At 49.9% G+C, this 15,436-nt stretch overlaps 1 protein-coding gene across 1 annotated transcript; it reads right to left on the bottom strand.

Annotated features, from left to right (window-relative positions):
• Nucleotides 1–1,192: 1,192 nt before the first annotated feature.
• LOC125750218 (rho GTPase-activating protein 24-like) lies at nucleotides 1,193–8,859 on the bottom strand. Its single transcript, XM_049027672.1, has 7 exons — nucleotides 7,843–8,859; nucleotides 6,699–6,906; nucleotides 6,347–6,479; nucleotides 6,143–6,216; nucleotides 5,097–5,218; nucleotides 3,199–4,072; nucleotides 1,193–1,859 (listed from the first exon to the last, which is right to left on the bottom strand). Exons 1-7 carry the CDS (start codon nucleotides 7,958–7,960, stop codon nucleotides 1,622–1,624), a joined length of 1,767 nt encoding a protein of 588 aa, XP_048883629.1. The 5' UTR covers nucleotides 7,961–8,859; the 3' UTR covers nucleotides 1,193–1,621.
• Nucleotides 8,860–15,436: the final 6,577 nt, after the last annotated feature.

Here is a 15,436-nt window from a genome sequence, read left to right as displayed (position 1 = left end):
CTGTGTAGGAGTAATGATGAGCTATGGCCAGTGCTCCCTGTGTAGGAGTAATGATGAGCTATGGCCAGTGCTCCCTGTGTAGGAGTAATGATGAGCTATGGCCAGTGCTCCCTGTGTAGGAGTAATGATGAGCTATGGCCAGTGCTCCCTGTGTAGGAGTAATGATGAGCTATGGCCAGTGCTCCCTGTGTAGGAGTAATGATGAGCTATGGCCAGTGCTCCTTGTATAGGAGTAATGATGAGCTATGGCCAGTGCTCCCTGTGTAGGAGTAATGATGAGCTATGGCCAGTGCTCCCTGTATAGGAGTAATGATGAGCTATGGCCAGTGCTCCCTGTATAGGAGTAATAATGAGCTATGGCCAGTGCTCCCTGTGTAGGAGTAATGATGAGCTATGGCCAGTGCTCCCTGTATAGGAGTAATGATGAGCTATGGCCAGTGCTCCCTGTGTAGGAGTAATGATGAGCTATGGCCAGTGCTCCCTGTATAGGAGTAATGATGAGCTATGGCCAGTGCTCCCTGTATAGGAGTAATAATGAGCTATGGCCAGTGCTCCCTGTGTAGGAGTAATGATGAGCTATGGCCAGTGCTCCCTGTATATAAGCTGAGCTGAATGTGCCGCTGGCTCAGCGCAGGATCCATAAACAGGCTCAGCTACCTGCGTAATCAGGAGCAGGTGTCACAGCTGTGAAAACACCTGTATTATCCTTTGTTACAAATCTGTGTGTGCGTGTATGGATTATATTTATATTACATTGTGGGGACCAAATGTCCCCTACAATATAATAATAACCTGTTAAAACCTGTTCATGTTGTAGAGAACATTTTTCAGGTCTGCAGAAAGATCTGTGAACGCAATCAAAAAACTAAAAATGACAAGTCTTGTATTTTGTTTGGTTACTTATGGTTAAGGTTAGGGCTGGGTGGGGGTTAAGGTCGTCATGTTGGGATCAGAGTTTTCCCCATAGAAATGAATGAAGAGTCCCCACAAGGATATGAATACAACCATAGGTAATTACAAACCTCTGTGTGTGTGTGTGTGTGTGTGTGTGTGTGTGTGTGTGTGTGTGTGTATGTGTGCTTACATGCAGAGAAGGAGAGCAAAGGTGAACTCTTACACTGTTTATTGTCAGCATCACATGTGATTTAACAAAGAGCTACTTTACCAAGTTGCTGTCGTTTGGGGGGGGGGGGGGGGGGGCAGGACTGCAGTGACCTGCATTACAAAAACCCACACAGTAGTCAGGGGCATAGCTAGAGGTTCTGCCCCCCCTGAAAAAATGTCACCTTAGGCCCCCTATTGTTGATTTTGCAAACCCGAGTGGCCCCTCGGTAGAATCTACCAGGGTATCCATGCCCCTCCATCAGCCCTGGGATCAGTGGATGCTGCTGGAGCTGATCTTAACGTAACCTCTGGAGGGGGGGTAGTGCAGAGACTGGCAAAAACCTCACTGACTTCGAAGAAAATACCGCAGCAGCCTGTGGGTCAAGTAATCCCAAGAGTGACCATCCAGCCCATAATGAAGTTCTGCCAGCCAGATTTGTTTTCCAGATGTTTCAGGAGGTCCGTTACTCAGCCTGTCGGTCCTGCTCAGGGCGTCTACCTTCCTCGACGCCCCGCTTCAGAAGCTCTGGATGATACGCTCGGTCTTCCTGGCCTCCTTGGTGAGCTCCCCGAAGGTGTCGAAGAACTGCTCCATCTCCTGCTGGAGAAGGGCGTTGCGGCGGTCAGCGTCTGCGCAGGCGCGCTCTGCGTTGCGCATCTTGATCTGCACCACGTTGTACCAGTGCCGCTGCTGCTCCAGGTTGGCGTGCAGGATGGACACCTCGCCCTGCAGGGCCTCGTTACGCTGCTCCAGGCTGAGGAAAGAGGATGCGGTTGGCGGATCAAGCTGACACTCGTGTCAGAGGAATTGGAACGACAGAGGCTGAGTGCTGTATGTATAACATATAAAATAGTGGATAAGAGGATGGATGGATGGATGGATGGATAATAAATACATTGGAAAATACAGTAAAAAGGTTTGCTTTGCTATCCCCGACCAAACAAGGCAACCAAATTGGTATGGCTAACAGGATTGCTACTTTTAATCTGAAGAAATACTGGACACCACCACCCCCCCCCCCCCCCAATTATAAAAATTAGCAAGGGTGGGGGTGAAAGGACTGTGACATATGGGACTGATCTCACCCCAAATTGGTTGAAAAAATAGCATCTTATTTTTCAATACTGGAATATCCTGTTAAATACACGGTAAGCAGCAGTTCAAACAGCTAATGATTTTGAGCCACATGTTAAGGCCACGATTAATAAAGGAATAGAGGACGCTTCATTCCCTGGCTATGGACACGCCACACATCTTTCAGTGCAGGGTCTGGAAAACAGGGGTATATGCTTAGCAGGGAAATGACGCTGTTGATCATTTGACCTTGTAGCCACATGACCACACACAAGATCACCACCACGTCTTTAACTTCAGCTTGTTATGTGGATGCTGAGTGTTCATCAGTGTTGATCCCCGACTTCTTGGACACCGTGGGCTCTGATTGGAGCACTTTGAGACTACAGTGCCTGGGAAAGCTTCTGCGACCAAACGTGCTGCCAGGAATGTGCAGCCTACGGTTCTACCGCTTAGTATTAGAGTGGGTTTTAAAAATGAACCGGTGTGTCAGCTCCCAGAATGCTTTGCAGCTAGTAACCTGGGGCTCAAGGCACCCAGAAGCATCCGCGCTTCACAAAACTTAGGCATTTCTGTGAGTCTTATGCTCGCTTTAATCTCGATTTTATTTCTGCTTTATTTATTGGATTATTGTGGTGAGTGAGACTCTTGTGTTTTACCTAATTCAGCATGGAAATCGTTACCGCAAATAGAATCAATCTAGTTATGTGAGGCTCAAATTATTAGATGCTATTGTCTTTTGGCCTGAAATACATTTTGTTATAGTAACTATTTGTTGTAGGAGGGATTTAAGGAAGAAGAGGCTTCTTTAACGGAGTTAAATTGGAATCCCAATCTTGCCATGTGGAGTGATCAGCCTTTTATGAAGAGTAATACATTGTAACAAGAAAAGGATTTAGGGTGAGATCTATGTTCTTTGCACTATAAAACTATGAACTGGAAAGTGGGGCGATCGCTGTAATGTGGGAGTCTGTAATTCTGGAAGTGTGAGTGGGAGCTTGTCATGCAGACGTCATTACCTTCTGATCTGGCTCTCATATTCCTCCTTCTGCCTGGCCATCTGCTGCTGGAGCCCAGTGACGAGGCTCTGGATGGATCTATTGGATGAATGCGGTGGGGGCAGGTGGTCTGAGCCAGCTGGGGGCAGGAAGGTGCCACTACAGCTGCTAGGGGACCCGTCGCTGATGACCAAGGAGGTCAGAGAACCGGGCTGGTCCGCGTCGGTCCTGGAGGAGGAACGGCCGCCGGAGCCCAGGCTGACGCTGAGAGCGCCCCCCTCGAGGACGATCTCGCAGGAGGACCAGGAGCTGCTGTCGGCGCTGGCTATATCGTCTTTTGGCGGATTGAGTCTGGGCACGCTGCCGTCTGCACGTGCTCGATCGGGGCTGGTCAGGTGGATGTTGTCGTAGACAGACAGTGTGCTCTCATGAGCGTCGCTGGCCTGATGGGCCTCCTGCAGGAGGGAATGATAAGGAGGGCCAGTGCGGAGCAGGGGGGCAGCCTTTTCCGCCAAGATCTCTCGCTGGGAATGGGGCAGGCGGTAGCTGCTGCACGCAAAGTCGGCAAGGCCCCCTGGAGAGGTGGTCCGCAGAGCTGGGAGGCAGTGCTCCATCTCTAAGGCGTGCTGGGCTGTGGGAGTGTTTCTGGTGGGTTGGGGAGATTCCCGGGGCGGGGAGGCGAAGGGCAGCGACAGCTGTGGTGAGGCCTGGTGGCGCCCGGGGCCGCCCTCCTCGAGCCTGGCTGGACAGGATCTCTGCACCCACTGAGCTGAGTCTGCGGGAGGTTCCGGCGGCAAGAGCGAGCTCGGCCCGTGCCCCGCTTCAGCGTCCTTAACAAACAGGCCGTCACACTCCTGTATCAGCTCAGACATCAGCTGCTGCACCAGCGCCGCTCCTGTGGGAGAACATGCCGAAGCACACTTACTCTCCCTGGCTACGCGGTCTTTCCCAGGACGGCCCTGCTCCGTCACATGAGCTGCCTCTACGCCGCTCGTACGCACGCGCATGCTCTCATTCAGAGAAACGCTCTCCCTCTCCCTCACACACGCACAGGAGGAATGTGCTCGCTCAGGGCTCAGGGGGCCTCAGCTGCCCTGTCTGAAGGTTAGGCGTCCTGGGAAAGTGCCTGAATTGGCACAGATGGAATTACAGAAGCGTGTTTCTGCTCCGTGGCTGGGGGGCCCGCGGGGGGGAGGTCATATGGACGTGACCTGTTACCACGGTAAACATTCACAACTAATGCCGTAGTCATGCTCTCCTGCGCTGCAGTGTCTCACCCTGGCTAAATTTGGATTATACATTAGTCAGAAACTTTCTCATATATAGTTAATCCTCTGATTATCTATAGTTGTTTTTTGTAGTGTCTGGAAAAAAAAGAATACCTTTGTACCTTTGTACTTGTCACAGGGGCTGTACTCTCATGGGTTTTAAGGTACAGAAATGGAAGAACATTTTTGTATCAATGATGATACATTAATGTTGTTTGTTACCTGGGGAGTTCATTTCTGTACCTTAAAGCAGACTAAAAGCTACAATTACATACAGAAGGAGCAGCCAGTCTTATCCACAACGGGCCGTTGTGTACGCAGGTTTTTGGGGTAACCTTTAGGCCAGCTGTTCAAACCCAGGTGTGAGGACTCCTCACCTAATCAGTCCTCTAATTAGTAACCTAATTAGGGAGTTGCAGCGAAAACCTGCACACACAGCGACCCTTTCTGGATAAGATTGGCCACCCCCACAGCTATGGAAACAATTCGCAGGCCCTTCTCCCAGTTTAGACTTATTTCTTAGGATATCATAAGACTCTTGGGTCTTTTTTGCCCCTTGTTCACTATATCTATACTACAAATGACATTGACTGAATAATAATGGTTACATATGCCTGTTGGTGGGGGATTGAATTACTAACAAACGCAAACCTTCGATGATGCTCTCCGGGTCGTCAGCTTTAGGCCGCAGGATGTTCGGCCCGAACACGGTGGCTAGGTTCTGGATGCTCATTTTGTTTATGTGGGAATGTGACTGCACTTCAAACAGGAACCTGGAATGGTGAGACAGATGGTGCACGGAACGTAGTGACTCAGAAAGCCATGTTGCGGGAGATGAACCCACAAATCAGGATTAAGATGTTCGATTAAGATGTTTAACTGTGTATGAGGTTCCATATTTGCTTAGAGCAGTGTTTCCCAATCCGGTCCTTGGAGGCCTTGCACACAGTCCGTGTTTTTGATCCCTCATAGGTAGGGAGCTGGGAGGGAGCAAAAAAGTGGACTGTCTGGCAGGGAACTGGGAGGGAGCAAAAATGTGGACTGTCTGGCACGGAGCTGGCAGTGAGTAAAAAAGTGGACTGCCTAGCAGGGAGCTGGGAGGGAGAAAAAAAGTGAACTGTCTGGCAGGGAGCTGGGAGGGAGCAAAAAAATGAACCGTCTAGCAGGGAGCTGGGAGGGACCAAAAGAGTGGACTGTCTGGCAGGGAGCTGGGAGGGAGCAAAAATGTGGACTGTCTGGCAGGGAGCTGGGAGGGAGCAAAAATGTGGACTGTCTGGCAGGGAGCTGGGAGGGAGCAAAAATGTGGACTGTCTGGCAGGGAGCTGGGAGGGAGCAAAAATGTGGACCGTCCGTAGGTCTCTGAGAACCGGATTTAGAAACACTGGCTTAGAGCAATGGAGATGGCAGCTTGTGTGAGAAATGTGTGGGAGATGTCTGCTCTGCACTAACTCATTCCCAGTGTGAAGTGTTCAGCAACGCAGCATGGGTACACGCTGTTGTGGAACAAATCTGTCTGCAAATGACTCCTACTATTTCCAGCTCATTTCATGAGCAAATCCATATCATATCATCTGGATCACTTAAAAGCTAAAGCAGGAACCTTGATAGTGGTGCTGTGAATGGAGGCAGGAGAGCTGGCTGCTGCCGCTGTGTCGATGTCGTGGGCAGGACGCCGTTGCTGAGCGCCACAGACTCACCGGCAGACGTAGTGCAGCAGGCTGAAGTTAGCGACCGGCAGCTCGCGCAGCAGTTTCTTCAGATCTTCCAGAGCCTGAAGGAAACAGATTTGTTACGAGTTTTAAAGTCCCCCCAAGAAGAGCTGTTGGTGACTGATGGTGGGAGTGATCCCAACCACTGCGGCCTTCTCAACTCCGTTTCTCCTGCCTCCAGCGACATGGTACCTGTCTCCTTTCCAAGTGGACTCGCTTTCCACACTGCAGGAATTCCTGGTAGCAGGAGAAGGGAACCACTGGCTCAGGCAGCTCCCGCAGGTAAAGTTTCAGCAGGGAGGCCACCGTGTGGACGTCCGTGGAACTGCACCATACAGGAACGCACGCGAACGCGGCTCGTTACTCATCAGTGCCTGTTTTTTTGACACTCATTTGACACTACGATTCACAAGTACAGTTATTCAGCAAATGATTGCACACCTTTTTGACCATATCGAATCATCAAAAGCTTCACATTCCTTTAAATTCCATCGCTTTCGCATATTCCCTTTAAAGAAAAACATTATGAAGAAGCACGGCCCACCTGTCGAATGTGGGTTTCTCCCCGGCGTCAAAGGCCACCTGGAGCTCCTTGACCAGCGTGGCCTGGCCCGGCTGCCGGAAAAGCCCCACTTCCTCCAGGCCGCGCTCACGGATAAATGCCACGCACTGCTCCACCACTAGGGGTGCTGCATGCTCTCCGTAGCGCCGCTCGTAGACCGCAGTCTCCTCCAGGCGCTGCCCAAAGACACCTTCAGGGCAGAGAGGTGCAAGACTTAAGATGAGACGATGTGTGTGGAATAAGTCAGGGACGAAGCTTGTATGTAAAACCGAGTCCATATCACATCGTGCGAACGATGTGGGAAATGAGGCTTAGGGACTAACAAGCTCTGCCATTCCTACTGCAAACCGGTGCTGGCTAATACAGTAAGTAATGGGCATGGGTAACACCAACCAGTGTTAATGCTGAGTAACTCCATCCAGTGTGGATTTCAAAATCTCGATTTTTTTCCCAAATTGTTGGGAGCGGAAAGCTAGAAAGAAGGAGAAAAGCGGGAGAGAGGTGGGACAGGAAGGTTCTGTGGCTAACGTTCCCTTTGACTGCTAATGGGTAACAGTGTTCAAAGAAACATTAACCAGGATGTATACCATCCACAGACCCCCTGCAAAGGAGACCTGCGCTTATGCACAGCTAGAGCAGCATGACTTAAGGTGACATTTACCCTGGAAGCTGCATAGACTAAAGCAGTTTGAATCACCAGCAGGTTTAGTCTTTTATGCTTGACCTTGACTTCCCTGGAGGACATCACAACGTGGGGGGGTTGGGGGGCATGGTTGCACAATGTGTAGCGTGGTTGACTTGTTCTCCCCATGCTATACAGGTGCTCTCTGGGAGAGCTGTCATTTCTAAAGTGCCCAGTGACAAACTGGCAATCTGTCGTGGGTTTGCCCCAGCCCAGTGCTCCCTGTTTTAGGTTCCAGATTCCCCCGAAACCCTGACCAAGTAGATGAATGGTCAAGCATCACATCATTGCTACAACCAGCACAGGTGCTCTTGTTGAATCCCTTTACCCCAGGACTGCGATAGTCTTCTTCCACTCTCAGCCTCAAGGTCAGAACCCTACTGATAGCTGTGGCGCGTATCGCTGCCCTGAAAGCACAAGGGCAGGGGGCTTCCTGGTACTCACGTCTCTTGAAGCTCAAGACTCTCTTGATCTTGCGGTAGGTGGAGTTGGAGAGGTGGCTGCTAGTCCGGCATACGGCCTGCTTTCCCTCAGAAGTGTTTTCCGTACCTCGCGCCCCCATGCCCTTTGCGCTCCGGAGACCTGCCCAGGTGTCTCGTGTGAGAATCCTTCAGAGGGTGTGACCTGCTTGGGACTCTCCTGCTAGGATCTCCTCCTGGTCGACTCTGGCATGATTTCTCCTAGCACTGGCACCGTGCTATTCCAGCGTACACGCTGTTCTCTCTCCCTTCCTCCTCTGTGTACTCCCACCCGGCCAGGACTAGCTGATCCTAGCTGCCCACCTGCCTCTCTTCCTCAGGAAAAACAAGATAAGGTTTATTCCTCAGCCTTCTCAATCTGAAAGTCGAGCAAAGACTGGATCCCACAGCTTCTTAGATTATCCACGGAAGCTGACAGATACTGTTAAAAAAATATTGCAGTTGCGCACATTTTAAAAATAGAAATCCTGAATCCTGTTGCTTTCAGAGGAAGTTAGGAACCTTTCCCAGCACTGAGGAATTACAGAAGTCCAATATGCTGGGAGAATTTAAACTGATGAGAAGATGATGCTCACTAAGGATGATTAAAGCTGTTATGTCTGTGAAATAGTTCTTAGAATAAGCAGGAAATCCACAGTTTAGCTGTTTCAAATCATGGTACATCTTAAGTGTGAAATTATTCCATCAGGTCACCTGGGTGCCTTCCAGCACATACAGGCAGCCCAGCACTCCGTCCTGATTCCTCAGGCTCTCAAACAGATGGATTGCTTGAATCTCTTTCCAGGCTCCCCTGTGTAAAGGCATGAAGAATCCCCCCTCGCCCAAGCAGGGGCGTTTGCCAGCCGCCTGTACCTGCTCCTCCAGGATGTCCTTCCTCACAGTCGGGCTCGTCTGAGTTTCTGTTGGACCGTGAAGTTTGAGTTCCTTTATCCCGCTGGTGATTCTGCTGAGACGGTTTTAATTTGCCCAGCACCCCCCATGTAGACACCCTGTCTCTCCCCCCCCCCGCCCCCACACGCGTCTTTGCTGATTGCTCCTGTTCTTCAGGAATGTGTTTTGTTTTCTTTCCCTCTGAAGTGTGTGCACTCGCTCTCTTTTCCTTACTCACTCTCACTCTCTCTCTTTGGAATTAGGTCTAATCTCCCCTTTCCATTGTTCCTCTGACGAGCATGCAGAGGAGAGCTGAAATTGCAGCAGGCTCTCTCTCCCTTATCAGCCGCCTCAAAACCAGCCCCCCTCCCCACACCACCCCCAGCTCAGCCTCTTTTCCTTCATCCACAAACTTCCCCGGCTGCTTAGTGGACCACAGTCAGCCCGGCGCTGCCTTTCTCTCCCGCTCTGCCCTAATCATTAACAAGCTCTGGCAGCGTGACCGTCGCATTAAATCCACATCGCTGCCCCCCTCGCTGCTCCAAATGCTGCCCTCATTGACTTATTTTTCCAGCCCCCCCCCCTCCTTTCCCTCCCACCCCCGATTTGCCCTTCATATATGCCAGCAGTGGAGGAGTTTGACCTCCGATAAGACGCCCGGTGTCGTGTGGCCGAGCGAGTGCCACCATAGCGCTGGTGCGTGTTAATGCGCAGGCACGTCTGCATGCGACCAGGAGCTCTTATCTCTGTTGCCGGGCTTAGAGGAACAGCGGAACCTGGATGCAGAGAGGCAGAGACGGCCTGTAAGCACCGCCAAGGTGGTGCTGAGAATTCATCTGGGATGCTAATCTGCCGGACAAGCCCCGGAGCGACTCACCCACCACTTGTAGTCAGGTTACTGTAGAGGTAATGGACAAAGCCCCCCCAACCCAGACTCTTGGTGCTTTTCTGGGACTTGTGACAAAATGCACTCATGTTAGAAGACTGGTTATCTATGTCCTGCAACTGTGTGAAGCAGGAAAGCTTAGCAACTTGATTTGGAGATATGATTTGGAGATACTTGCTCCTTACCCACTGTGGGCGTGATTATCTCCAAAGAGATAGTAACTGACTTCAGAGGTGACATATTCTTGGCGATGTTCCTCCACCAAACACCAGGGGTCAGCACTAAAGTGTCACATACTGTACATGTATAAAGGGCTTCCACAGCTTACATAAACCTCTGAAGAAGAGGGAGTGTGGCGGGTAAGGTGAACATGAGAGCGGAAATGAGAGAAAGCAGACTCCATAATGTCCTGAGCTCAAACGCGAGGGGTTGGGGAGGGGGACAATACCCCACTGTTTGACAGAGCTGCACGGCCTGCCCCCGATCTACCTGGAGAAGCAGCTTCATCCAGCTTTCAAGGCACACTCATGTTCCCCATTCCCAGTGTTACCAGCTGCCGGGTCTGAAGGGCATCCCTGCCTGCAGCTACGGGGAGCGATCCCCTCTGCACTGGGCCTACCTGTAAATGGCGTCCATACACCCTTGTTTAGGGTCTTCAGCCACATGTCCGTTGCGCCATGCTGGTTGGACAGAAAGAAGTACGATCCAGGGTGACGTGGCGTGTCCCTGGTCCTAGCTGCAGGGGAAGGAACAGAAGAGGAACTGGATTTAGATAGACTAGATAGATAGATAGATAGATAGATAGATAGATAGATAGATAGATAGATAGATAGATAGATAGATAGATAGATAGATAGATAGATAGATAGATAGATAGATAGATAGATAGATAGATAGATAGATAGATAGATAGATAGATAGATAGATAGATAGATAGATAGATAGATAGATAGATAGATAGATAGATCTGATCGTCTAAGTCAAAGGTATTGAGAAGTATAATGTGGGTATAATAATAATAGAAATATTCTATATATTGTATTTATTGAGAACAACCATAAATACTCATAGTGCCAGTGGAGAAAGTAAGTGAACCTCAGAAAAAGCAACCTGGAGTCTTAAGAAAATGGGTTTGGAGGTGTGGACTGTAGCTACACTGACTGATAAAAACCAATCAAGAAGATTTCTTAGTATTATTATTATTATTATAGCCACAATATATTTGTCAATACCTTTGAATTAGATGAAGATCAGATCACATTTTATGACAAATTCATGCAGAAACAATGAAATTCCAAAAGGTTCACATCTTGCCACTGTAGATGGAAGCTCCCTAGCAAACAGTGTAGCGAATGTGTTCTGAGGCTGTGAATATGGGGCAGGATTCAGATGAGGTGTTTGACAGGGCCGGTCCTGGGGGGTTTGATCGCATCTGCAGGTTGGAAGCTCCGCGATGACGCTGCTACCACCCGGTCGAGTTCATCTGTACGGTTTTGTTACTAATAGGCCGATCCCACTTCCCTGCTGGCATCTGTGTGCCACAGATGCTGTGGGAATCCAGCGTCTCGTCCTTGACGGGAAGGACTCCCCGAGCTTGTTGTCCTGTTGCACACAGATCAGTAACATAGCAACTGTGCTATGATGTCATGTTCCATGAGAGGGTGAGGATGGCGTTTTTTAATGCCACTTAGCTGCATTTCTGAATATAAACGTGTCATATCTGGCCTGCTCCCACAATGCACTGCTGGTGCCTACGGACATAATGTTTTAGTGTGATTCAGATTTCTTGTGCTTTCAGTTTTTATGAATACTCTCATTATTTAATTTTACATTTCAGTTTCAATCTTTTTTAGCATATTTCTCTTTCAGTATTAGTTTGATTTTTAAGGTTTAGAGCTTGATAAAGGCATAAACGACTGACAGGTCAAGGCAAGATCACACAGTAAACAGAGCTTATTATCTTATCGCGAGAGCTGCACTAGTATTTTTGATTGCCAGTTTGCCCTCATTCAGGGTTACCTGAACACAGACACGTTCTGGGTCTATGTAGCCAAGCTAATCGGTCAGCAGTCCTGTCTGTCACCCTGCCAGAGATATTCAATAACCTAAAACTGTGTGCATCTGCTGATCCATCCATTTCTGTAGGCTACCAGCTTTTGCTGCTGTTAGAATGGGCACGGTGTTCGCCAGTTCCCTGACCTCCCCTCTCTGACGCATGCGTCCTCTTGCCTGAGCATGCCTGCAACGAATCAGCGACAGCCTATCTAAGCCAGTCAATGCTGAGCACAAAAGCCCCCCCAAGCCATACCAGCATGGCAGTGAAACATGACAGATCTCACATGGCTGATATGGTCACCCCACACGCCGTGTCCTTTGGGGGTGTGGCAGTGTGATGGCCGTTTGTAAAATCAGCCAGAGACTCCCCCGAACTCTCTATTAAGAAAGCAGTTTCATATCTGTTCACGACTGGAACCCTGCAGGTATTATCCAGTTCCGCAATGCAAATTCCGGATTTTACCAATAACAGAATATCGACGGTCTGCATTCGTAAGGGCTTTGTTAGCATCTGCTCTAGAAATTATGTACTATTTTTAAAATTTAAATATAGTTTTGCAGAAGCTCGATAAGTACACCCAGTGTAAATAACTCAATTTTTGGACTTGAGTAGTGGTTTGCCTTCGGAGTTATCCATTTGGAGCTTATTAATGATTGTCACAAGGCATAGTGGCAATTAAAAAGCCTGTTAATTTCACTGGCCGTCTGGGAGAGAGAGGTAATTAATTCCAGGGCAGCCACTCGTCCTATTGAGTGGGAAAATGGATGGGATTGGTAGGGTTAATCGATACCTAGTCAGGGTTATGTAACCGAGTCTTTGTGTCACCTTGCTGTAGGGTGTACAGCGAGGGGCCCTGAGGCTGCTGTGCAGGTTCTCATCCAGCATCGGGTTGCTGTGATCAAGGGTTTCTGCAGAAACCTCGACGTAGAGTCACTTAAAGCACAGAGAGTGGCCCGTACTTCCGGGAAACGGAAACGCAGGCAGATCAGGGGTGGGGCTGCTGTGTGGGACATGAACTAATGCTGCGCCTCCCTGAAACAGCTAGAAGATGAGCAACGGTTCCAGATCTTGCTGGGGATGTTGAGGCAAGAGTGAAGATGGCAGCTAACATCCGCTGCCCATGTGTGGCGCCCCCTATCTCATGATGAATGCTAGAGCAGTGCATCATGGGAGTCACATGAAATCCTTACCTAAGCTGCTGAATGGTACAGAGGTGGATGACAAACCCCGGTCAGATGAGATTGTGTCTTGACGCTGTTAGCCGCCTGCTGCAGTGTTTCAGATGTGGGTGTGTACGTGTGTATTTGTGAGCTAATGATGGTCCCTGGTGCTCGAGGATGGCCAGGGAAGACCTCTCTGCTGGGGCTGACTAACAGCGTCCCGCCTGATCCAGCAGGGTGCCCCTTTCTCGCTGGCTGCGGGGAGCCCCTGCACTGAACTAGCTGCTTCAGCACAGTCACTAAAACCGTGCCTTAAGCACCTACAAAAGCAGCCCCAACCTCGGCCGAAAATGAGCATCTTCAGTGTTTCTTCTGCCAATCAGAATTATTCTGCTAATCATATTTAATCATGTGACGAACATCTGGAGAGGAGAATACAACATCTGTCTTTGATGACGGCCTGCAAATCTGTTCATGATCGCGCAGAGTTTTTTTAGAAATCATTTTGTTTCCTCGGAAAGACATTCCTATCATCTGCAATTTGTTGAGAGGCTCTGTCCAAATTTTTTTTTTTTTGGGGGGGGGGTCACTCACCTCTTTGTGTCTTGCCATCATGCCTCCAGGACTTAAAACAGGAAAGCCCCATGGTCTTTAAGCCCCCCGGGCAGCGTCCCGTTGGCAAAAGCTCCTACCGCCGCCCTCCTCCGCTCATCGCGAGCTGGCGTGCCGGATGCTGGGTGGTGTCCCTCCACAGGGATTCCTCCCACAGACACACAGGGATGCTGCGTGACGCTGTGCCATGGCACAGTCTGCCCGCTGGGTCCCTCCCCAATAACCCCTCCCTGCCGCCCCACCCAGCGGCGTAATACGCTCCCCGCCCAGCCCCGCTTTACCGATAGACCCTGTCGTCTTTGCAGGTTGTGGAGAGTGGGCTTGGGGGACAGGCCTGGGAATCTACAGCCGACATTTATGTCGACATGCGCACAGGTCACCTCAGCCTCGGCCAATGGGATGGCGCCATGCGGCTCTGGCGGAGACAATCTCCCTAATGCACCTCGCCCGCTAGCCGCTCTGTGTAACCGCGGCGATCGCGGCTACCCGTCCTCGCCCACCGCCACAGAGCTAATAAAGAGGGCATCTAAACCGCCGTCCATTACGCTGAGAGCCAGGGGGAGGATTTATGGCACAGCGTTGGTGGGCCGTGGTGAGAGGGGGGTGTGCTTCATGTGGACAGGCTAGAGCGTGTATGTAACCACTGACAATGTCCAGCATGCCCAGACTTACCTGTGTATGGTGTTAAAAATAGCATCTGGAAGTCTGTCTGTGTTCAGGTAACCCAGAAACCCAAAAATAAGAGTGCGACTCTCGCGATAAGATAATAAGCTCTGCTTCCTGCGTGACCTTGCCGTGACCTTTCAGTCATTTACACCTTTATCAGACTGTGTCTGATTTTAAGAGCAAGTGCTGTACTCTCTTGTTTTTTATTCCTTTACGGTATCGTGCTGGGATCCTCTCGTGTCCGCCGGTCCCCTCCCCCGCGGTGTGATCGCCCATGGGCCGCATTCTGTGTTTTCCGTACTTTCAGCCTGATGTGCCGCTTCGTCAGCCAGGGAGAAGAACAAACCAGGCAGTACCTGGAAGAGACAAAGTGTTAAGAGGCCTTTGGAACCTTTACTTTGCTTGTTTGTTTGTTTGGTGCTTTAACATGGAAGCAGAGAGTCTGATGTGTGCTTTAACATGGGGGAGGAGGGCGGTCCGAAGAGGCATGCATTTTATCGTGTGTGGTGGCTGTGGTCACCATCATTGTGATTTATCGTCGTGTGAGGTGAGGTGCCTTGTAGCCCTTCCACGGCCGGTGTGAATGCAATCGAAGAGATCTAATCAGCACTGAAAGCTTTTCCCTGCCTCTCTATCCACACATCCAATGGCAGGGAGGCTGGCCTTTCTGGAAAATGAGAGCACACTCCCTCCAGTTCCCCAGTGCAGCGTAAATTTTTTGCATTTCGTTTATTCACTCCCTTTTTTATGGGGTCAAAGGGACAATTTCCCAAGCAATACGTGACAGGGTTAGAAAGGTCCTCGGTGTAGGAGAGAGAAGGGAGACCAGCTAGCCAATGGGAGATCAGCTAGCAGGCTTGTTTTTTTTTATTTACTTCTTGTGATTTTTAGATAATGAGCACATGCTAAAGTTTTGAGCATCCTTGCGTGACCCCCAGAAACATACTGCATTAAAATGGCTGGCAGAGGCAAAGAAATCTCGTCACGAACAGCAGCAGTGACAGGCTTAACCGATTCGGTTTACCGAACATAAGTTATCTCTGAGAGAAAATGACTTAATCCTTTGCCCGGCGAGATGCAGAATGGACGAAGTGACCAGCTACATTAAAAGCGTGTTCTCGGAGGATTACGGGTGCCGGCGTGGGATTTTGCATGGTTTGCATTAGACTGTCAGACATCAGAGGGAGCGTGGGAGTTGGGAGCTCTGGAATATCCGAGCGTGGTGTTGAAGGGGGCGGTCTAATTTGCCCGCTTGAAGCTTTACAATGTGTCTCTCTGTGCCCAAAGAGAGCAAAAAAGATGGTGGAGG

Source organism: Brienomyrus brachyistius, chromosome 10, assembly GCF_023856365.1.
Source record: "Brienomyrus brachyistius isolate T26 chromosome 10, BBRACH_0.4, whole genome shotgun sequence".
Lineage (NCBI taxonomy): Eukaryota > Metazoa > Chordata > Actinopteri > Osteoglossiformes > Mormyridae > Brienomyrus > Brienomyrus brachyistius.
This window is presented reverse-complemented; position numbering and strand designations above follow the sequence as displayed.

Excerpts from the sequence above, each read along its gene's own strand:
- LOC125750218 (XM_049027672.1), bottom strand. The coding sequence starts at position 7,960 with ATGGGGGCGCGAGGTACGGAAAACACTTCTGAGGGAAAGCAGGCCGTA. Across the intron at positions 6,217-6,346 it reads TCCACTTGGAAAGGAGACAG|GCTCTGGAAGATCTGAAGAA; the intron begins GTACCATGTCGC and ends TGTTTCCTTCAG. Across the intron at positions 5,219-6,142 it reads CTGCTGCACTACGTCTGCCG|GTTCCTGTTTGAAGTGCAGT; the intron begins GTGAGTCTGTGG and ends TCACCATTCCAG.